Below are 23,654 nucleotides of genomic sequence, written 5' to 3' on the forward strand. Positions count from 1 at the left end.
CAGGTGCATTGGATCCAGAGTTTGAGCCGCAGTAACCGAATTCATGTTCTGAGCGCAAGCACTGATGGGAAGATTCTGATTTGGCAGATGGATGGGAGAGGCCGGCTGGTACTGCACGATGGGTTTGCCCTGGTCATACAGCAGATGCCGCGCAATGTCAAACTACACAAGGTGAACAGCTCTGTAAACATGTTGGCTTATCTAATGGAGATTCAGACACTCTTGTAAGGCAGTTAAAAGTATCTTATTGATGTTGATGAGATGTCTGAACTCCACAGCTACATAGAAGCTTGAACTTTTGAATATTTAGTGTCTTACCTCGACATTTATTAAGGCTATAGGCCCATGCACCATCATGATGGAGGATGTCTGTTGTATAACTGATGAGAGTTGAGACTGCAGTTGCTGGTAGGTATTAGTGCTCGTTATATCTAAGGCTTGGCATCTGTCATTATTGGATTGCAGAAAAACCAGCAGCTGGTGACTTGTTGCCCACCTCATTGGGGTATGGTGTGTTTCCATGTGTTGGTTAAGGTGGCAGCATTGTCGCACACTTTATACTGTTCATGAGAATCTCTTGGTATCTGCTATTTATCTAGTAAGTGTTCAAGCCAATACTTGTCAGTTGGTTATTGATTATTTTCCTAAGAGAAAGGGCGGGTGCAAATGGGATCAAATCTCCCCCAAGATGATATACATGGAGACTGAAGACAACCTCCCTGACCAATGAGGAAATTTGAACCAAGCTGGTGTGCAGCAATCCAGGACACAACTGATGATTAAGCAGTCATCCTGGCTCATTAATGAGAACTGGAGGTGTAGATTTGTCACTGGGGGCTGAGATGTTACACACTCAATTCCAGATAACCCTAGAAGCCAGAACCTAACTGGGCAAGCAATGATAAGTTTGTTTTGGTAAAGCTGCACAGCTTCAGATGGTTGAACTCTGCAAACCAAAGCAAATCTCAGTGAAGACTTGGGTCAAACAAGGCTGTGTCATTGCATTAACCCTCTTCTCCATCTTCCTCGCTGCAATACTGCACCTCACCTCTTGCAAGTTACCCACAGGTATGGAGATAATTTACAGAACAGATGGGAAACTGTTCAGTCTACATTGCCTTCAATCCAAAACCAAAAGCACTCCCAATGTTAGTCGTTGAGCTCAGTATGCAGATGATGTGTGTGTGTGTGTCACTCAGAAACTGAACTCCAGGACATTGTTGACTGCTTCTCTGAAGCATATGAGAAAATGGGCCTTTCATTAAACACCCGGAAAACCAAGGTCATCCCCTCCAGTGTTCCAGTTTAGCTTCTGGCCAACTGAGGAAAAGAGTATTTGATGACCAGGATCTCAAACCCGAGACTCAGATCATGGTACACTGGTCAGCAGTGATCCTCACGCTCCTATGTGCTTTGGAAACTTAGACAACCTACAGCAGGCACCTCAAAGCACAAGAAGTATCACCAACAATGCCTTCTCAAGATCTTTCAAATCTGGTCACAAGAAAGGTGGTCCAACAGCAATTTTCTCTCCCAAGCCAACGTGCCTAACATCGAGGCGCTAATTACTCAAAACCAGCTCTGCTGGGCAGGAAAAGTAGTTTGTATGCCTGACACCAGACTTCCAAAGCAACTGCTCTAGTCAGAACTTGGCTGTGGCAGGAAACCTCCACGAAGACAGTGGAAACACTTCAGGGATGTCTTCAGAGCATCCCTGATGAGGTCAAACATCTTTGCTGACTCATGGGAGTCCCTGGCTTGTGACACCAAAATGGTGAAGGTTAATTACAGTAGGCACCAAACACAGAGATACTTTGTTGGGAACATGCAGAGGTGAAGTCAGAGAGAGCTCTCAAACCTCTCAACATCTCATCTACCCAGCCCTTCAAGCATCACCTGCCCTGCATGTGGCAGAGTCTGTGGATCGCATGTTGGATTTATCAGAGAGAGCTAAGCCAAAAAGCAAAACCAAATACTGCAGATGCTGCCGATCTGAAAAACAGAAAATGCGAGAAACACTCAGCAGGCCTGGCAGCATTTATGAAGAGAAAAATAAGAGTTAATGCTTCATGGTTGATGACCTTAGAGATCTTTCTTAGAAAGCTCTTAGAGATTTAACAGTTTTTAAGCATGTACAAACCCAAGGACATGTATTGTTGGGTGAAAGAACAAAGGGGATGGTCTGTGATTCTCAAATTCTGTCACTGATAAGTGGGATGTCTCCCATATCTGACAGCCTACTTTTAGTAGATTTATCTGTAGCTTGTTCGGAGACTGTCCAGTGAGGCAGTGGGTTTCTGTGAATACTAACAACTGACTGTCCAAGAAGGAACTAATTGCTCCCCTGGTCTTAGTATAAAGTTTGAATTCATTCTAAAATTGTCCCCAATCCAAACTGCAGAGTGGATTATAACTCATCTGCTGAAGTAGCGCCACTAACCACCATTTCTGCATCTGAGCCCGTGTTGCACTTAGCCAGGGAATTATGGACTAAGTATGTTGCCGGGAAATTACTAGAGCTTATAATTAAGGATAAAATAACTGAACACCTTGATCATTTTCACTGATCGGAAAGAGCCAGCATGAATTTATAAAGGGTCATGGCTGACCAACTTGATTGAAGTAGTGGACGGGGGGATGTCTATGGAATTTAATATATAGACCTTTAGAAGGCATTTGATAAAGTTCTGCTTAAGAGACTTAGCTAAATTGAAGCTCATGGAATCGAACGCAAATTATTGACCTGTTCAGGAAATTGGCTGAACAGCAGGATACAGAGTGTAGGGATAATGGGTAGGTACCCTAATTGGCAGGGTGTGACTAGTGATGTCCCACAAGGATCTGTGTTGGGGCTTCAACTGTTCATCATATTCATTAGGGGGAGTTGGTGGTGTAGTGGTAAAGGTACAGCAATAATCATGGGGAATTTTAGTCTACATATAGACTGGAAAAATCAGATGGGCAAAGGTAGCATAGGTGAGGAGTTCATAGAATGTTCTTGGGATAGTTTCTTAGAACAGTGTTCTGCAGCCAACCAGAGAGCAGACCATACTAGATCTAACATCTGCCATAGAGAAAATGTTAGAAGCTGTTATTAAAGATGTTAAAGCAGAGCACTTAGAAAAATTCAAAGCAATCAAGTAGAGTCAACATGGTTTTGTAAAAGGAAAATCATGTTTAACCAACTTATTGGAGTTCTTTGAAGGAGTCACGTGCTGTGGATAAAAAGGAACCAGTGAATGTACTGTACTTAGATTTCCAGAAGGCATTTGATAAAGCGCCACATCAAAGGTTATCGCAGAAAATAAAAGCTTATGGTGTACAGGATAACATATTGGCATGGATAGAAGATTGGCTAGCTAACAGGAAGTAGATAGTTGGCATAAATGGGTCTTTTTCTGGTTGGCAGGATGTGAAGAGTGGTGTTCCCCAGGGATCAGTGCTGGGGCCTCAACTTTTTACAATTTATATAAATGACGTGGATGAAGGGACCGAAGGAATGGTTCCTAAATTTGCGGATGACACAAAGATAGGTAAGAAAGTAAATTCTGAAGAGGATGTAAGAGGGTTACGAAGTGACATGGATAGGGTAAGTGAGTGGGCAAAGATCTGGCTGATGGAGTATAATGTGAGCAAATGTGAAGCTGTTCATTTTGGCAGGAAGAATAAAAAGGAAGCTTATTATCTAAATGGTGAGAGATTGCAGAGCTCTGAGATTCAGGGATCTGGGTTTCCTAGTGCATGAATCACAAAAGGTTAGTATGTAGGTACAGCAATTAATTAGGAAAGCTAATAGAATGTTATCATTTACTGTGAGGGGAATTGATTACAAAAGTAGGGAGGTTATGCTTCAGTTGTACAGGACATTTGTGAGATCACACCTGTAGTATCGTGTATAGTACTAGTCTCCTTATTTAAAGAAAGATATGTTAGAAGCAGTTCAGAAAAGGTTTACTAGACTAATACCAGTAATGGGCAGGTTGTCCTATGAGGAAAGGCTGAACAGGTTATGCTTGTATCCACTGGAATTTAGAAGAGTAAGAGGTGAATTGATTGAAACATAGGATCCTGAGGGGTCTTGATAGAGTGGATGTGGAGAGGATGTTTCCTCTTGTGAGAGAATCTAGAACTAGGAGTCACTGTTTAAAGATAAGGGGTCACTCATTTAAAACAGATGAAATTTTTTTCTCTGAGGGTTGAGAGTCTTTGGAACTCTCTTCCTCAAAAGGCAGTGAAAGCAGAGTCTTTGAATATTTTTAAGACAGAGCTAGATAAATCCTTGATTAACAAGGGGGTGAAAGGTTGGAGTCATAGAGTTTTACAGCCGAAACAGGCCCTTCGGCCCATCATTATCAGGAGTAGGCAGGAATATGGGGTTGAGGTTACATTCAAATCAGCTATGATCTTATTGAATGGTGGAGCAGGATCAAGGGGCTGAGTAGCCTACTCCTGCTAATTTGTATGTTCGTATGTCACTGGACTAGTAATCCAGTGGCCCAGGCTAATGCTGTGGGGCCTTGGATTCAAATCCCACCACATTAGCAGGTGGAATCTAAATTTAATAAAATCTGGAATATAAAGCTAATCTTAGTAACGGTGACCGTAACAGCTATTATCAATTGTAAATTGTTCACTCCATGTCCTTTAGCAGAAGGAAATCTGCCATCCTTAGCTGGTCTACATGTGACTCCAGATCCACAGCAATGTGGTTGAATTTTAACTGCCCTCCGAAATGGCTGAGCAAGCTACTTGGTTCAAGGGCAGCTAGGAATGCGCAACCAATGTTGGCTTTGCCAGCAATGTCCACAAAATAAATATTTATGAATGACTTGGATAGCTGGCTATCTATCCCATTATCTAAGTTTGCTGATGACTTAGGCTGTATTGTGAGCAATGTAAATGGAAGCATAAAATTACAAAGATTATTGATAGATAAAATGAATGGGTAAAACTGCAGCAAATGGATTTTAATGTAGTCAAATGTGAGGTCATCCACCTAGGACCTAAAAGGTAGAACAAGGTACTTTCTGAATGGTAAAAAGCTAGAAACAGTGGTGCCCCAAAGGGACATAACATAAAGTGCTGGAAAAACAGGTCTGGCAGCATCTGTGGAGAGAGAAACAGTTAATGTTTCGAGTCCAATATAACTCCTCTTCGGAATTGTTTTTCCTGCTTAGATTACACTTGGAGTACTGTAAGCAGTTCGTGGGAAGGATATATTGGCCTTGCTGGGAGTGTATTGATACGGGTATGATAGCTGGATACCACAGGCTAAATTACAGAGATTACACAAACTAGGATTGTATTCCTTGGAATTTAGAAGGCTGGAGGGTGATTTGATCAAAGTTTTCATGATAAGGGGAACAGATAGAATAGAAAGTGAGAAACTATTTTCACTGGTTGCGGGGTCTAGGATTAGGTGGCATAATCTAATAAGAGCCAAGTCTTTCAGGAGTGAAGGGTGATAAAAGTTGGTAACTTTTTTGCAAGCAGCAATTGATACTAGATGAATTGTTAATTTTAAGCTTGCGATTGATAGATTTTTGTTAGCTAAAGGTATTAAGAAGTATTAGGAAAAGGTGGGTATATGGAGTTAGGTCACAGATTAGTTGTGATCTCATTGAATGGTGGGGAAGCAAGCTTGAGGTACTAAAGTAACTTCCTCCTGTTCCCATGTTCCTACATCTTGTATGAACGGGAGCCTGTCAGTTGCACACTGTATCTTTTTCTGTTCCATCCTTTTTATGTATCTTAAATCATTCACAGGCTCGTGAGGACACTCTGTTTGGTGTGACGTCTCTCTCTTTCTCTCACCTGGATAAGACCATGTTCATTGCTGGTGTGGAAGGCGGTTATGTGTTGAAATGTTCAACTGAAGTTCTGACTCGTGCAGCACTGAGCTCTGGCTCTGTTCCATTGAAGGCTCCAGCTCAGTTCACCTTCTCCCCACACTGTGGTCCTGTCCATGCTGTTGATTGCTCGCCATTCCACAGGTCAGTACACAATGAAAGACCGGAAAAGAGCTGGGGCGGGGAGGAAATGGGAAATTACTCAAAGGATTCCCCTTAGGTGATCAAAACTAGTCCAGGAGATCTCACGACCCTGAATTCTTTACAGTACCTACCTTTTTAAGGAGATGATCTCTGCCCCAGCCAGAAACAGATCCAGCTGTTCCTTGAAGGAATTCAACAAAACAGCATCCACTGTCTGAGCTGGCCTGTTCTAGAGGTCCACTGTTCCCTTGGGGCGACAGAATGAGGGAACCACCTCACCACATCTAACTTAGATCTGGCTTTATATAACTTAGTTGTAAACCCTGGTCCTCAAATTATTCAGACAGTAGTGTACTTTTGTTTTTGTGAATTCATTCTCCAGAAGATTGCCTTTGCAGAAATTCTGTAGTGCTTTTCATTAAGATGGGAGAACTCCAGTACAGCACTGAGGAGTGCTGTTCTGTTTGTGCTGTCCTTTGTTCCTGTCGGGTGGATGTAAAAGATGAAACAGCATTATTTTTAAGAACTGCGGAGTTCTTCCTGGTGTCGTGGGCCTATATTTATCCCTCAGCTAACACTACAGACAGATTTTCTGGTCAGTACCCCATTGCTGTTTGTGGGATCTTGGTGTGTGCAAATTGGCTTCCTAATTGATCAATGACTGCTCTTCAAAAATACTTCATTGGCTGTAAAGGACTTTGGGGCATCTGAGTTGTGAAAGACACGATAGAAATGCAAGTCTTTTGTAAACAGGGCCAATCCTACTTCTCTTGCAGCAGGATCACAAAGCTATGAACAAGAACATGTATTGTCCACTGCATAAATTGTAAATGTAACTCTTCTCACAGGAACCTCTTCCTCACTGCCAGCACTGATGGGCATGTCCACCTTTACTCCATGTTGCAGGCCAAGCCAGTTCTTTCTCTTCAGTTATCTCAAAGTTACCTCTTCAGTGTTAACTGGTCTTCCATCCGACCTCTAGTCTTTGCTGCAGCTACGGGAGACGGTAAGCTGTATTACTGGGTCAAACATTGAGGTGCTGGGTTTGGGTTCAGTGGATAAATTTCAAGGAGATGAGCTCCAGATTAAGAACTTCTAGGTTAGTCATATCTGGATTAATCCCAGTGCCACATGATGGACTGGACTGGTGCTATATAAGTGTATGGTTTTCTTTCAAATCAAGCCCTATTTATTTACCCATTAGCCCCTGTGCTCACTGACCTATATTAACTCTTGATCTGGCAATGTCTTGATTTTAAAACGTTCAGCTTATTTTCAAATCCCTCTATGCTCTTGTCCCTTCTGACCTCCTCTAGCCCTACAACTCTCAGATCTCTGCTCTTCTTCAGTTCTAGCCTATTGAACATCCCTGTTGTTCATTACTCTGTCGTTGGTGGCTGTCTTCCTTCAGCTACCTTGACAGTCAGTTCTAGAATTCCACCCTAAACTTCTCCATCTCACTCTCCTTGGAGACACTTATTAAAATCTAACTCATGGACCAGGCTTTCAATCCCCTGTCCTTGTGGCTTGGTATCAAATTATGTCTGGTGACACACCTGTGGAATATTTTAATACACTATATAAATGCAGACTATTGGTGCTTATTTATTAGATAGAGATTTTCCCATAGCACAGACTTAACAGCTCACATTTAACAGCAGTGGCAATTTACATTGTCTGGTTCGAAATATTAAAAGGATGAAACTTTTGTTTGAAATTTCTTAGTACCTGAAATGGTTCATGGAACATTTATTTTGTGTGGAGGGATTTTGAAGATTGAAAAGAACTTTCCTTTTATTCCTACAGGAACTGTGTTAATTTTTGACCTTGGGCAGAGCTCTCTATGTCCTGTAGTTTCTATTGAGCAGACTGCAGAAAGGAAACCAGTTTACTGTCTGGCATTTAACCCAAAGCAACCTGAGCTTCTTGCAGCTGGTAATTCGGAAGGAAGTGTGAAAATCTGGCGGCTGAGTGCTGAACTGACAAACCAAGGACCAAGGGAAATGACTCTACTTGAGCAGCTTGCTAATGAAGTAGCAGATTGACTAAAGACCTAGGGAGGCCGGCTGGTGAATTTTTGAAGTGTAGCTGGAGGATTTTTCCATCTACCTTCAGTGTTTACAGGTTGTACAGTATAGGCTGATTGTGTACATCAATATTTTTAATTTTTCAAATACGTCTGTTGAAAGTTTAATGCTAAAATTTCTAAATGTTTTTATTTGCTTAAGAATATTTAAATATTACCCCCAGAGTGGAGAGAATATGGTAGTTGCTACCACAAGGAGTAGCTGAGGCAAATACTAAAGATACATTTAAGGGCAAGTTAGATAAGTATATGAGGGAGAAGGAAAATAAAGGGTTATGCTGATACATAGAGTGGAGGATGCTTGAGTGGAGCATAAATGCAGGCATGGACTTGTTGGGCTTATTTGTCTATTTTTGTGCTATATATCCTATGTAAAGACTAAGGGGTCAAAATACATTAGCCCCACTGGTGCATCTCTGCTCCAACTTCAGCTGAAGTACTCTGAGCTGTGACCCTGCAGAAACTGCACCAGGCAAATCTTAAATTGGACTTCTAAATTGGCCTTGTAAGCTGAAGGTACACCTACCCCTTAATCAAGCCAATAATGTGGATGGGGGTGGGTTAGGGACTCCTTTTATGGTGGAAATCTGTGACCTCTGTCTCCCAGTACTACTTAGCAGGTATGTCCAGTGAGAAGAGGGATATGGGCATTTTGAGTGTTCTGACCAGAGATGTGGTCTGGACCCCTGAATCTACATTTGTGAGGGCCATCCTCCTAATGTAGGTGAGGCACTGGAGGAGAAAAACGTTTGTTGAATGGGAGTAATCCCCACCCAAAATCTTTTACAACACAATTACTTAGTTGCTGCTTGGGGAAGATTTGCCTCTCACTCGGTAACAAGGTAACATTCCCGCAGTCGGGGCGGAGGTCATAATCCTAACATTAAACCATGTAACTTGTTCTGCTGGAAATGTAGGTGTGTTTTCTCTTCAGGGTTACAAGATATAATCAATGCTCGGGTCAGACAACTGTCCTTTTCTCTTCATCTTAGACGTTTATTTTAAAGGATCACACGCTTTAATTGTTGAATAAACATAAGTTGAAATATTTGAACAAGTAATTGTGGAAATTAGGAAGCATTTGTCAGTTTTTCTGCTGCAATACACATTGTTCTAGTGTGATGCAGATAGAGGTACAAAGCAGTTACTGGGTCTTCCTGGAATGACAGCAGTATGGGAATCACCCTCAAACTGTACAACACACTCAGTCCAATTTGAATCAGTAGTGTTTATTGAGCACACTGCATTAACGATTATAGTAGTAAAAAAATTTCCAAGCAAAGCACAAAAGCAAGCCAATGTACTCAAGTCTGACAGGCCAATTTATAGTTGCACAAAGATTAGACATAGACATGCAGAGCTAATGTTAGCAGATAATGCTTTAATTTTAGGAGCTTCTAGTTCACAAATAGTGATCGTGTGAATTCCACGTAGTCAAAGGCTGAAGGAATCTCTCTGCCTTTGCCGTCCGTGTACGGCTTCATGTGTGAGAGGCAGTAATCTGCCTGTTCCCGCGACAGGTTCTAGAAACAAGGCAGAAGAATTTCAATGTTAGTTTGGTTTACCAAATCATTAGATCATCACTGATATGTACAAGGAGCTGACAGGACTAGTTTATGATCTGGTTTACAGTGACATTTGTTTGTGGTGTCAAAGAGGCACTAGTAGTTAGACTACAGTCATTGCACCTTGCAGTTCACAGGACATGTTGGCAAATTTTTACTCTGCAACTGACCTCCACTCTTCAGTAAGCACTAATTGGTTTGTTTGAGGAAAGCAAAGTTCATGAGTAGCTTATAAGCAGTCGTTGCATTACCTGATAGAGTTCTTCACGTGTGACAAATGCTTTGCCTTCTGAGCTGAGGGCACGGAAAGCACTCTCAATCTCCTCACTAGACTTAACATTCTCCGTTTCTCTGCTGATCATGAAGGCCATGTATTCCTGTAATGATACATATCCATCTCTGCAAACCAAATGAAGCAAACATGAACACATGCAAGAAAAACAAAATGCTACCTCAATGTTTTTTTAAAAAAAAACATAGCTATAAAAAAACTTGAGTGAAAGTGAAGAGAGGAACTTTCACAGATTTAGCCACCTTGTTATCCAAAAATGGGGAATGATAAATAATCTCTGAAGGTGTTAAGTAATTCTCTTTCAGGCAATCATCCCAATAAAGGCATTAAACATGCTGCTTGTGTACAAGCTTTTAAAAGGTTTAGACCTTTTTCTCGAGCTTCACCTACTTTATCATTATTTACATGAGACTGGACATCAAGTATTGATTCTACCATGGGATGCATCATCAGATCAGATACATTGCTGGTGAAAATCAGGAGTGAGAGAAACCACAGGTAATCTTCCTTCCCAATCTATGGCAGATCAAAGCTGGGAATGCCTTATCTGCATAGCTCAGATAATCACAGGACAAGCTAGCCAAGCTCATTCAAGTTTAACATCTCATTACACCAGGATTTATTTTATAATAGATTAGTCTCACCGGTTGGGATCAACAGCATCCAGAATGGCCTCAAATTCGGGGTCTGGTTCCCCTTCCTCTACCATTGGCAAATCGTATCCCAAAGAGCGCAAGCATGATTTGAATTCCTGATGGTTCAGGCGTCCTGATTTGTCTTTGTCGAAGTGCCTTGGGGTAAAGAATAAAGTTGAATATTGTACTATGGCAGCAGAGTGACAATGTACTATACAAATTGTTCCATCAAATAAAATCACTTACTTGAACATCATGCTGAATTCTTTAAGAGCTTCCTCTGTTACACCAGTTGTGTTTCTATAAAATTTAAAAAATGAATATTTTCATAAATGTGGAAAATTTCCCAGGTATGTCCTGTACACAAAAAGCAGGACAAATCCAACTTGGCCAGTTACCAACGCATCAGTCTATTCTCGATCATTAGTAAAGTAATGGAAGGGGTCAACAGTGCTATCAAGCAGCACTTAACAATAATCTGCTCACTGGCGCCCAGTTTGTGTTAAGCCAGGGCCACTCAGCTCCTGACCTCATTACAGCCCGGGTTCAAACCTGGACAAAAGAGCTGAACTCTTGAGGTGAGAGTGACTGCCTTTAACATCAAGGCTGCATTTGACCAAGTATGGCATCAAAACTGGAGTCAATGGGAATCGGGAGAACTCTCCACCGATTGGAATTATATCCAGTACAAAGGAAGATGGCTGTGGTTGTTGGAGGTCAGTCATCTCAGCTCTAGGACATCACTGCAAGAGTTCCTCAGGGTCGTGTCCTCAGCTCAATCATCTTCAGCTACCTCATCAATGACCTTCTTTCCATTATAAAGTCAGATGTGGGGATGTTCACTGCTGATTGTGCAACGTTCAGCACCATTCGCGACTCCTGAAGCAGTCCATGTCCAAATGCAGCAAGATCTGGACAATATCCAGGCTTGGGCTGACAAGTGGCAAGTAACATTTGTGCAACATAAGTGCCAGGCAATGTCCATCTCCAACAAATCAGTGCCCCATGACATCCAATTGCATTACTATTACTGAATCTTCCAGTAACAACATCCTGGGGGTTACCATTGACCAGAAACTGAACTGGATTAGCCATATAAATAACGTGGCTACAAGAGCAGGTCAGAGTCTAGGAATCCTGTGACCTCCTGACTCCCCAAAGCCTGTCCACCATCTACAAGACACACGTCATGAGTGTGAAGGAACACTCCCCACTTGCCTGGATGAGTGCAGCTCCCACAACACTCAAGAAGCTTGACACTGTCCAGGACAAAACAGCCCGCTTGATTGGCACCACATCCACAAATATTCACTCCCTCCACCACTGACGCACAGTGGCAGCAACATGTACCATCTACAGGATACACTGCAAGAATTTACCAAGGCTCCCTAGACAGCACCTTCCAAACCTACAACCGCTACCATCTAGAATGACAAGGGCAGCAGATACATGGGAACACCACCACCTGGAAGTTCCTCCAAGTCACTCACCATCCTGACTCAAATATATTGCCTCTCCTTCACTGTGGTGGGTTAAAATCCTGGAACTGCCTCCCTAACAGCACTGGATGTACCTACATCACATGGACTGCAGCAGTTCAAGAAGGCAGCTCACCACCACCTTCTGAAGGGCAACTAGGGATGGGTAATAAATGCTGGCCCAGGCAGCGAAGCCCACATCTTATGAATAAAATTATATATATAGATTTTACAAATCTCTGTTCCTGACATGAATGTGAACAGAAAATTGGAGCAGTGCAAATGTGAACTTGGGGCACAATATTGAGTGCAAATGTGAGAGTCTCTGATCTCCAATTTTAAGAGAAACTGACCATGTACAGATTCCCAGTATGTGCTTCTGCTGTGTTAATTCTACATGGAGAACAATATGTAAAATCTACCCTCAATTGTACAGGTGGCACAAAAAAATAGGAATTAAGATAGTACACCAACCAGAAGATAAGTTAGCATGTTTCCCAGAATGATACATCTGTTTGTAGAGCACTAGGCTCACATTTGAGGCTGGATGCTGAGGGCAGTCCAACCCATGGGCATTTCCTCCTCACCCACTGGAGCTCCAACATGTGCAGCCATTCTCACTGCTTTTTATTGTAAAATGGGAACAACTTAATGGGTATACCTAGACTGGTATTGTGTTAACCAACTTGTACACGGACTTCCAAAGGCACTTGATAAAGTGCCGCATAACAGGCTTGTGAGCAAAGCGGACAGTAGCAGCATGGATATGAAATTGGCCGAGTGACAGGTAACAGCGTACTGGTGAATGGTTATTAAAAACACGAAAATGCTGGAAAAACTCAGCAGGTCTGGCAGCATCTGTCAAGAGGGAAACGGAGTTAATGTTTCAAGACCATGTAACTTCTTCAGAGCTAAAGAGTAGAAATGTGATGGATTTCATACTGTTTATAGAGCAGGTGGAACAAGATAGGAGGTTAGGGATAGTTAGGGGCTAAGAGATTGTCTTGTGCCCATGACATCTTTGTCAAAGGGTGTGTTAATGGTAGTGGTAAGGAGTAAAGAAGGTGCTGATATTGGCATAAAGGTAAGATAGCAGAATATGTTAACAGCAGAACAAGGATCAGTCAGCACTCTTGAAAACAAAACATAAAAACAAGTGACAAATGGGCCTGTGGGGAGAGGGGGGGTGCGGTTTGGGGAAAATTGATAAAAATGAACAAATAAAAGAATAAAATAAATTTTTAAAAATTGATCAAGATGGAGGAAGTCTGAAGTTGTTGAACTCAATGTTAAGTCCAAGTTCAGCTGTAAAGTGCTATTCAGCTGAGGTGCTGTTCCTCCAGTTTGTGTTGGGCTTCACTGGAACACTACAGCAAGCCAAGGATGGACATGTGGCATGAGAGCTGGATGGTGTCTTGAAATGGCAAGTGACAAGAGGTTCTGGGTCATGCATGTGGACTGAGCGAAATGGTTGCAAAGTGGTCACCTAGTCTGCGTTTAGTCTCGCCAATGTAGAGGAGACCGCATTGGGAGCAGCAAATACAGTAGACCAAATTGAAGGAGGTGCAAGTGAAGCACTGCTTTGTTTGGGGCCTTGGACGATGAGGGAAGTGGTAAAGGGGCAAGTGTTGAATCCTTCTGCAATTGCATGGGAAGGTGCCGTGGGAAAGGAATGAGTAGGGGATGATAGAGGAGTGGAGCAGGGTGTCATGCAGGGAACACTTCATACAGAATGTTGATGGGGGTGGGGTGGTGAGGTGAAGATGTGTTTGGTGGTGGCATCATACTGGAGTTGGTGTAAGATGGTGGAGGATGATCCTATAGATGTGGAGGCTGGTGGGGTGAAAAGTGTGAACAAGGTGGACCCTATCGGAGGGAGGGGAAGGGATGAGGGCAGAGATGCAGGAGATGGACTGGACACAGTTGAGGGCCCTGTCAACCACTGTTGGGAGATGTTGGGGAGGGGGAGAGTGGGGGGGACAGACACCTTGGTTAAGGAAAATGGAAGACATGTCAGAAGTGCTGTTTTGGAAGGTGAACAGTTGTTTTTCACAGAGATAAAAACAAAAAAACTGCGGATGCTGGAAATCCAAAACAAAAACAGAATTACCTGGAAAAACTCAGCAGGTCTGGCAGCATCGGCGGAGAAGAAAAGAGTTGACGTTTCGAGTCCTCATGACCCTTCGACAGAACTTGAGTTCGAGTCCAGGACTCGAACTCAAGTTCTGTCGAAGGGTCATGAGGACTCGAAACGTCAACTCTTTTCTTCTCCGCCGATGCTGCCAGACCTGCTGAGTTTTTCCAGGTAATTCTGTAGTTGTTTTTCAGACTGGAGGATGATTTATAGTGGAGTTCTGCAGGGTCGGTTTTAAGATCCCTACTTTTCTTGATATATAGTAATGACCTGCACTTTAATGTAAGGGCACAATTTCAAAATTGGACAATGACAAAACTTGGAAATATTATGAACTGTGGGGAGGACAGTGTTAAACTCCAAGAGGACATAGGCAGGCTGGTGGAATGGGTGGACAAGAGGCAAATGAAATTCAATGCGGAGAAGTGTGAAGTGATTTGTTTTAGTAGGAAGAACAGGGAGAGGCGATATAAAATTAAATGGTACAATTCTTAAGTAGGTGAAGGAGCGGAGGGACCTTTGTTTGGGGGGGTATATGTGCACAAACCATTGAAAGTTGCAGGCCAGTTTAAGAAAGCGATTAATAAAAACATATGGGATTCTGAGCTTTACAAATAAGGGCACAGAGCTAAAAAGCAAGACATTTATTATAAACCTGTATAAAGCTTGACCTCAATTGGAGTATTGGTGTCCAGTTCTTGGAACTGCACTTTTATAAGGGTGTGAAGTCATTAGGGATGATGCAGAAAAGATTCATGACGGTTCCAGGGTGAGGAACTTAGTTATGTGGATAGATGAGAGAAGGTGGGGCTTGTCTCCTTACAGAAGGTTGAGAGATTTGATTGAACAAAGAAAAAAGAAAAGTACAGCACAGGAACAGGCCCTTCAGCCCTCCAAGCCTGCGCGGATCATAATGCCTGTCAACTAAAACATTTTGCACTTTTGGAGTCCGTATCCCTCTATTTCCATCCTATTCATGGATTTGTCAAGCTGCCTCTTAAACACCACTATGGTACCTGCTTCCACCACCTCCTCTGGCAGCTAATTCCAGACACTCACTACCCTCTGCGTAAAAAACTTGCCCCGCACATCTCCTTTATAGTTTTCTCCTCTCACCCTAAATCTATGTCCCCTAGTAATTGACTCTTCCACCCTGGGAAAAAGCTTCTGACCATCTACTCCGTCCAAGCCACTCATAATTTTGTAAACTTCTATCAAGTCGCCTCTCAATCTCCGTCCCCCCAGTGAGAACAATCCGGGTTTCTCCAACTAGGTTCTCCTCATAGCTAATAACCTCCAGACCAGGCAGCATCGTGGTAAACCTCCTCTGCACCCTCTCCATCACCTCCATATCCTTCTGGTAATGTGGTGACCAGAATTGCACACAATATTCCAAGTGTGGCCTAACCAAGGTCCTATACAGCTGCAGCATAACTTCCCAGCTTTTATACTCAATACCCCTGCCGATGAAGGCAAGCATGCCATATGCCTCCCTGACTACCTTATCCACCTGCATTGCCACTTTCAGTGACCTGTGGACCTGTACACCCAGATCTCTCTGCCCGTCGATGCACTTAAGGGTTCTGCCATTTACTGTATAATTCCTGCCTGTATTAGACCTTCCAAAATGCATTACCTCGCATTTGTCTGGATTAAACTCCATCTGCCATTTCTTTGCCCAAGTCTCCAACCGATCTATATCCCATTGTATCCTTTGACAATCCTCTTCACTATCTGCAACTCCTCCAACCTTAGTGTTGTTTGCAAACTTATTAATTTTGTGTTCAAAATTATGAGGGGTCTGGGCAAGATTAGATAGGGAGAAATAGTTCCCATTGGCAGAAAGATAGAGAGCTAGGGGCACAGATCTAAAGGTGATTGACAAAAGAGTGACATGAGGAAAAAAATATGTTATGCAGTCATTGATTAGGATTTGGAATGCACTGCCTGCGAGTGTGGTGGAGGCAGATTATGGCTTTTAAAAGAGAAGAGAAAAACTTGCAAGGCTACAGGGAAAAAGACCAGGGGACTGGGTGAATTGCTCTTACAGAGAGCCAACACAGGCTAAATGGCTTCCTTCTATGCTGTAATCATTCTATGACTATTCTATTGAAACAACAACCCACAATGAAAGGAGCAAGAGACCGGAGGGTGTAAAACCTAGTGGATGACCTGCCATGACATCTGGTTTTGTCACCTGAGCACTAAATGAAAAATGTTCAACTTGTGCACAGATGTCCAGCTATTAGTGATTACCTGGCCTGTATCTGTTGTTCCAGGTTATGTTGCATTCTCATTCCTAATTGATCCAACTGGTCCCATTGCTGTGCCAATCCGACTGTGCTGTGCTCTGTATATTTATTGTCCAAGATCAAGGCTTCCTCCATAGCTGCCCCAAGGTCTTCAATCTTTTTCAGCTGACTCCTCATTGCCCGAATCTCCTGGTGTTTTCTCTGTGAACAAGCAGATGTTGCAGTCAAAGAATGTGGGTACTTCCTCACAAGGAACCTACACTAATATCTTAAGCTTGGTTCTCTATCACCCCCTCTACTTCTTATCACTGGTTCCTTCTTACAACCAGTCGGATGTGCAAGGATCCAATGCGTGGCTGACAATCCAAATGGAAACTGAAAAAAGGGATGAAAAGGTGTTCAAGTTGTTAATAAAAATCGTTGGAAAAGATCATTGGTATACCAAATTATTTCTCCAATTTCATTCCTGAATCAAAGGTCTGACACAGGAGTTAAACAGGTGTGTTCAGTTTTTTCTACAACTAGTGTTTCAGCTGCTTTATGTATAAGTGAATGAATCACTGACTTTTCTCCATGTCATAATCAAACTCGATGGATGCTTCTGTTTAAACTAAAACACTTTAGAGAACAAAGCTTTGGTGAGTTAGTGCTGGTTTAAACAATGTTCAAAGATAAAGCTGTGAAGAAGATCCACTGAAACTACAGCACAGGAGGAAGATTTTCCCTGCTCCAGTGGAACTAAATACTCTAATCCCATTTCCTTTTCCCTATCCATGAATAATCCTCCTCGTCAAATACTTATCTAATTCAAATGTTGTAATAACCCACTGTGCCAAAACTGTCATAACTTTCCCTTGTCCTCCCTTGATAATCTACAGTCTGTTATTGATTCACCAACCAACCAATCTTTCACCATTTGAGTTCCTCAAAATTTCTCATTTTGAGAACTTCAATTCTGAAAGACTATGTTCCATCTGATAGAAGTTCAGCCCCCCCTCCCCCAACAATAACAGCAATTGAAAGCTTTGTTCTAATAAGAATGATGAGCTACCTTGGTTGCCTCAAGCTGCGATTCAAGTGTTCCCGACTCCTCCACCATGCACGACCTGGTGATCAGTTTGAATACAATTAGAAAATAATCAAACGGAACAATGCACCATTTAGGTGTATATTTTTAGGCAAGTTCTTTTAAATGAAAAACTCCTGGTGAAGATTCCAAGCTCATCAAAAGACTGAATTACAATCAGAACCCAAGGGCAGATTATAGATTGGTTACCCAGTTAAAAGTCAGAGATGCTTGCCAAAAAAAAAAAAGGATTGTTAACAGAGTAAACAAACTGTAGGAACAGGTACAAGTTCCCTACACCCTTGTGACTTAAAAGGATATCGAATAGGCCTGTGATTGATCCTGCATTTAAAAATAGATGCATGTTATCTAAAATAACCTTGATTAATGTCCATCTTATTACTGAGGTCAGCTCAAGATTCAGGACTGCCGGCCACCGCAGCTGGGAGCTATTAAAAAGCCCTAGTTTCAGGGCCAAAATTGACAAGTCTAGCTTTCCTCACAATATCTTGCAATCATGGGCAGAAAGTTCTCAGCTTCCCTAAATCAATAGGACACCTTGTACAGTGAAAATGGAGCATTGTAAAAAGGAACTCTGAAAAATATGGAAAATAAGACATGGCAAGGAACACGATAGGTTTGATACATGGGTACAATTTTTTTTCAAGCCCTCCTTCTCTGTTCCATGACAGTGAATACCTTATCTCAGTCTTTCTGGGCACTCTAACAAAATTTTTCAACAATAGTCAACTGCTTAACCTGAAAACTCATCAACCAACATCCATTAACATGTTATAGGGCTGTTAAATTTTGTTAGGATCCTTAGGAGCCTTGCTGTAGAGACAGGTAGAGGTGCCATGGAAGTGTCTACACTGTGGAATGATCAAACTGGGACAAGGGCGAAGGGATCACAAAGCCAAGTTTACTTCTAAGCTACCAGAGATACAAAACAAAGTAGCTTAAGTGTTTAACGAGCTAATTTCAATTTTATTCAATAATCAGAGGTAGAATCAATGACCAGCTTATGCCACCAACCTTAGGAGGAATGATCCTTTAAGTAGTGCTAAACAGGCCAAATCCAGTTACCCAGATCCAACATGGTCAGGCTCTTTCATTAAAAAGACTATAATACAGACAAAATCTCAATCTTCCTTTCTCTTGTGAGCAATAAAGGGCAAGCGATTACTAGGACATTGTGTAGTCCCTAATAACTGGAGCAAAAATTACCTCATCTCCAAAACACAGAAGATGCAGGAGTTGTGTGGGGAGAGAGAAAATAAGCTGGATGTCATTCATTTAAAAAATGTTTGTGAACATTTGATAATAATTAATGTTGATGTGTGAAATCTGGAACTAATTCTCAAGTCTGTAAACTGTTCTTTCTACAGTTGCAACTCTGAACCAGTTAACAGTTTTTTCATTAAATTTAAATCAATGCTAAATAAAATGTTATATTGTGGCAACAAAGCTCATGCAAACCAAGTCAGAATTAACAGTTCTGTAAAAATAAACATGGTGTTCATGTTGTAAAACAGTCTCCAATTACATAAGGAAGCAGTTCATTGAGAGATCAATTTAAATCATTTTTATGGTGTATATCCCACTTTGCTGAATTTATGCAGTATTATTTTAACAAGAGAATCCCCATGCTAGGTGACTACAAGTTCTGTTATAATTCTGAGGTTTATAAGATTATGTTTTGGGACTATAACATAGATCTGTAAAGTGCATTTTTTTCAGTTGTGCTAAAAAGGTGGTTGGTATTCCATTCTATACAAATATATTGTCGATGGGGCTTTTACTCTTCTGTTACAGCAAACTTCTTAAAACGTGAAATCTTCTAGTGTCATCCTTTCAGTTCAAAATTAAAACTAAGGCGGAATATAAACTGTTCCACTGAATGCAAAGCTAAGTTGTTCACCTCTTCACTGATGATGTCATGCTACTTGTTGAAAACCAGTGTGAACCAGCCCCAAGGTAATCAAGGACACTGTGTTAACAATGTAACTTAAGAGTAACCAATGTGGGATGACCATCATATCCATCCAGAATGGAAAAACCACTTCACAAAAATAGAATATCTCAGTGCAGTCATCATTCAAGACTGACATCTTGAATTCTTTAGTCAAGGGGCCTGCCTGGCTGTCCACAAGACTCTGTCTCTTAAGTGTTCCGTTCAGGCAAAGGGATTGCTCAGATATCCAAGAATCAACAGATATGCATTTGGATTTGTTAAGTTGAGAGTGAGCTGGATTTATTGTCACAGGAAATTTTACCTGCAGGCTGTGTGTGGAACAATGGACATAAGATACAACAGTACAAGTGTCTGCTAGCAAGGGGATTCATGTTTAGACCGTGAGAATAAGTGAACCAATTTTTTTTAATAACACATTTAAAATTGTATTTTTAAAGCTTAAATTCAATACTTTTAAGTAACAGCTGCCAAGTATGTTAAACATCTTGAAGCTCAACTGCGAAGAGGGATATCACCATTCCAGGTTTAGAGCAGAATGATCGGAATTAAGCTTTGCATCAGAAAGGCACAGAAGGAAATCAATTCCAGAGAGTGCCGAATTGGTCTCAAATCTCCAGTGGGACTTTTAAAAATCTGCCCTCAGTCTCTAGCAGTGAATAAACAGTCTGGAAGAACAAACCTTGAATCAAATTAAGTCTCATGGGGCAGGTGGCATATGTGAGGTGAGATTGCTGCTCATACATATGCCATCTGGGCTCTAGAAGCTTTAAGCCATTTACAGAAACCAGAGCTGTTGCTTTCCCCTGGGCTCAGGAGCAGTGAACCACAAGGTACAGGTTTAATCTCTGCTCTGTGCTGAATTCACCTAATCTCAGCCTGGGAGGCATTAGGTCTCCAAGCTGGTCTTAGCATCATTAAGTTTTGTTAGGGAAGTGTTGCAGAAAAAAAAATCATCTGGGCTTTCTGCTCCTGAATTTTAGGGAGCTACTCCCAATCACATTGCACATTTAGGCAAGCTTGGCGAGCTCAGAACAGTTCTGGAATACAATGCATCCAGTGGCTAGAGAACATAGCGACACCGTGGTGGTCATATTGACCAGCTGGCAAGGTTTGGAGGTGCCCAGGAAGGAGTCAATGTCTTCAGGGGAGGAGTAAGAAAAAAAGATGTGGATGCCCACACCAAGCCTCCATGACACAGATCCCAAGTTCAATCATTCCTCATACTAAGGCAAAAAGCCAACTGGGACCCACTGCCACCAGTTACCACATGCAACATTACAGCTACCAAAGTGCTGGGAGGGACAGTATGGCAGCACACACCATTTCTTTTACGCATGCCCCATCCCTTGAAGAATTTACTATAAAAGCTTTGAGCTTATAGCAGTGATATTAGTATCAGAGTCAAGCCCCATTCAGACAGCAAGTGTGTTATAAAAACACAGAAAAACCAGTAGGAAAGAATGAAAAACCTTCCAGCCAGATCATCCCCAACTTCATACTGATACACATGAATGACACGACGATACGCTATACTAATAGGAAAAAGAAGATGAGGTTGAAAAGGAAAGAAAACAAATGTAAAAAACAAGCTCAGAACTAAAGACAATGTTAAAATATAACTTCTCGCATGCTCATGCTGTAAAATCACGAGTCTTTGACTCCAAAAACAGTAACACTGTATGTCTGTAGAGTCTGCACACCCACATGTTTTAATGTTCATTTTCATCCTGTCCTACTCAAGTTCCATTCACTCATCACTGTCTTAGGGGGCCCATACTCCCACTCCCTGCTTCACAGCCTGCTGGCTCTAACTCTTGTACATAGTTAAATTTATGTACTACCTACTGAACAGTGTACTTAAGCAGGCACAGGAATTTTCATTGAAATAACATGCCACTTGGAGTCAGACTTCCAAGGGTTAAGCAGGATTGTGGAAATATTCAGGCAATATACGCTAAGGTTTGGCTTTAACCAATCCACCTTTAGTACCGCCAATTTCTATCCTCCACTCTTTAACCCAAGAGATGGCAAAATGGGACAAGACTAATGTTTTGCAAACTTTAGCCCGCTAAGTTCCCAAGACTGAACTCAATATTCTCTCACATGAAGAGAAAATTATAAAAATAACTCAGGTCAGCCAGCATCTGTAGAGAGAGAAACAGAGTTAAATGTCAGGTTGAAAATCTGTCCTGATGAAAGGTCATCAACCTGAAATATGAATTCTGTTTCTCTCTCCCCAGATGCTGGCTAACCTGCTGAGTGTTTTCAGAATTTTCTACCTTCATTCCAAACCAGTGACTTCGCACTGAGGAGAGGCATTCACCTGCCCTGTGTGGGGGAAGGACTTCACTCAGTCATCCCACATTGTGACACACCAACTTGTTCACACTCATAAGAGACCGTTTACATGTTCTGACTGTGAGATGAGTTTTAAATGCAGGATTTGTAGCTTTTGTGTCTCCCAGTGGGTATGCATAGCCTATAACAATTATTGCATTTTATTCATGATTCTGGAAAGAAATTAGTATTTTAGTGATCTCTTGCAAAATAACCCCTCCCTCCCAATGTATTTTTTAAAATCAGCAATGGCTGTAAATGGTGGGAAAGAGCTATTTATTAACTTAGTAGCTAATGTTTGCTTGCAAATCAAATTTTCTTATTTATTTATTTCACTTTCACCAACATGCTTCAGACCTGATGGTCAGTCAAACATTGCCCAGTCCACCCCACACCATTAATTAAGAGAAAGGAGACAAATAAAAGACTGCAGCAAGAAAGAGGCAGACAAAATCACAGCAAGTACAAAACAAAAAGCGATATTAACCCATCCAGTAGGTATGTCCTGTAGACAGCATCCAAGCATCAGGCAGCAGGAGAGGAGAGGAAATTCCAGATGGGGCAAGGAGAGGAGAAAACAACAAAATTCATTAATCAGCATCAACTGTAAATTCATCAAAATGCAATAAACATCAGTAACCATCTTTAAAGAAATGACAGTTATATTATAGAACAGAGACATTTAATAAAAATGTTACAGCATTTTAGAGGCTGGAAGGATATTTTCCTTGCAAAAGACCATTCAAATATGGAATGCATTATTACCATTCATGAAGCTGAGTTGACCACAACATTCAACAGAAATTAAAGAAATGCTGAAAAGGCTGAGGGTTAAGAGCAGGGAAATAGGATAGGAGTAGACAGCTCCATATGGAGCTAGCACAGACACTTGCACTTCAAAGGGACAAAGCACTGCACGACCTCTTGGGTGAAATTTCTGGTTCATCATGACCAAACTAAATCTCTCAATTATTTGTGAACAGGAATGTTTAAAAGTAAAAAGTTTAAAATAAAAGATCTTATGCTCAGGGATAAATGCATTACCCATTGTTGAATTATACACTAGGAAAGCCTCCCCACATTGTAAGCCTGTTTTTTCCCTGACTGAGAACAGGATTCATCCAAGGCAATGATGGATTCCTATAATTGGCTTCAGCAAGTAAAAAGTTAGAGGGAGTTCAGCCAGGGTTTGTGCTTCTGATTGCCAGCCCATTTTACCTGCTTTGAAGTACAACAGTGTGTCCAGCAGGCAATGACCAGATCAGACTCCACTCTTGTGTCATGCTGTCTAAGAGCTTGCCAACATTTATTGTGTAAGCCCACAAATGAGCCAATGGTTGCAGATTACATACATAAGAGCAAGAGGAGGCCATTCAGCCCCTCAAGCCTGATCGGCATTCAATTAATTCATGGCTGATCTGTACCACAATTCCATCTACCCACCTCGGTTCCATAACCCTTATTATGCTTACCCAAGAAGCATCAATCAATCTCAATTTTGAAATCTTCAACTGACACCCAGCCTCAGCAGCATTCTGGGAGAGCTTTTCAGATTTTTACCACTCCCCTTGTGAAGAAATATTTCTTGACATCACACCTGAATGGTCTAGCTCTAATGTTAAGGTTATGTCCCCTTGTTCTGGGCTCCCCTCACCAGAGGAAATAGTTTCTCTTTTATACGCGAGGTAATACAAGCCTAGTCTATGCAACCTATCCTCAGCATTTAGTTTCTTTGAGTCCTAGTATTATTCCAATAAAGACAGCCTTATTACACAACACAAAGGTCATCCAGTGTCTTGAACATTATACACAGACTTCATCACTCGGAATTTCATACACTA

At 41.7% G+C, this 23,654-nt stretch overlaps 2 protein-coding genes across 8 annotated transcripts in view; one reads left to right on the forward strand and one right to left on the reverse strand.

Moving 5' to 3' along the window:
* Window positions 1-8,413, forward strand: part of dync2i2 (dynein 2 intermediate chain 2) — a 44,854-nt gene extending 36,441 nt beyond the window's left edge. The window contains exons 5-8 of the mRNA XM_041193021.1: window positions 4-171; window positions 5,767-5,993; window positions 6,842-6,999; window positions 7,800-8,413. Of these exons, the coding sequence (XP_041048955.1) occupies window positions 4-171; window positions 5,767-5,993; window positions 6,842-6,999; window positions 7,800-8,038 (792 nt within the window). The 3' untranslated portion in view covers window positions 8,039-8,413. The remainder of the gene's footprint in view (window positions 1-3; window positions 172-5,766; window positions 5,994-6,841; window positions 7,000-7,799) is intronic.
* Window positions 8,414-9,054: 641 nt separating this feature from the next.
* Window positions 9,055-23,654, reverse strand: part of sptan1 (spectrin alpha, non-erythrocytic 1) — a 114,945-nt gene continuing 100,345 nt past the window's right edge. For 4 of the 7 annotated variants that reach the window (XM_041193014.1, XM_041193015.1, XM_041193016.1 and 1 more), the window contains 8 exons: window positions 22,301-22,318; window positions 20,946-21,008; window positions 17,487-17,541; window positions 16,440-16,636; window positions 10,818-10,871; window positions 10,581-10,727; window positions 9,896-10,043; window positions 9,055-9,602 (listed from right to left, as the gene is read on the reverse strand). In XM_041193014.1, coding sequence (XP_041048948.1) covers window positions 9,477-9,602; window positions 9,896-10,043; window positions 10,581-10,727; window positions 10,818-10,871; window positions 16,440-16,636; window positions 17,487-17,541; window positions 20,946-21,008; window positions 22,301-22,318 — 808 coding nt within the window. In that variant the 3' untranslated portion in view covers window positions 9,055-9,476. The remainder of the gene's footprint in view (window positions 9,603-9,895; window positions 10,044-10,580; window positions 10,728-10,817; window positions 10,872-16,439; window positions 16,637-17,486; window positions 17,542-20,945; window positions 21,009-22,300; window positions 22,319-23,654) is intronic. The other 3 variants (XM_041193018.1, XM_041193017.1, XM_041193019.1) reach the window with 2 other exon arrangements.

This window comes from Carcharodon carcharias, chromosome 8 (genome assembly GCF_017639515.1).
Source record: "Carcharodon carcharias isolate sCarCar2 chromosome 8, sCarCar2.pri, whole genome shotgun sequence".
Classification (NCBI taxonomy): domain Eukaryota; kingdom Metazoa; phylum Chordata; class Chondrichthyes; order Lamniformes; family Lamnidae; genus Carcharodon; species Carcharodon carcharias.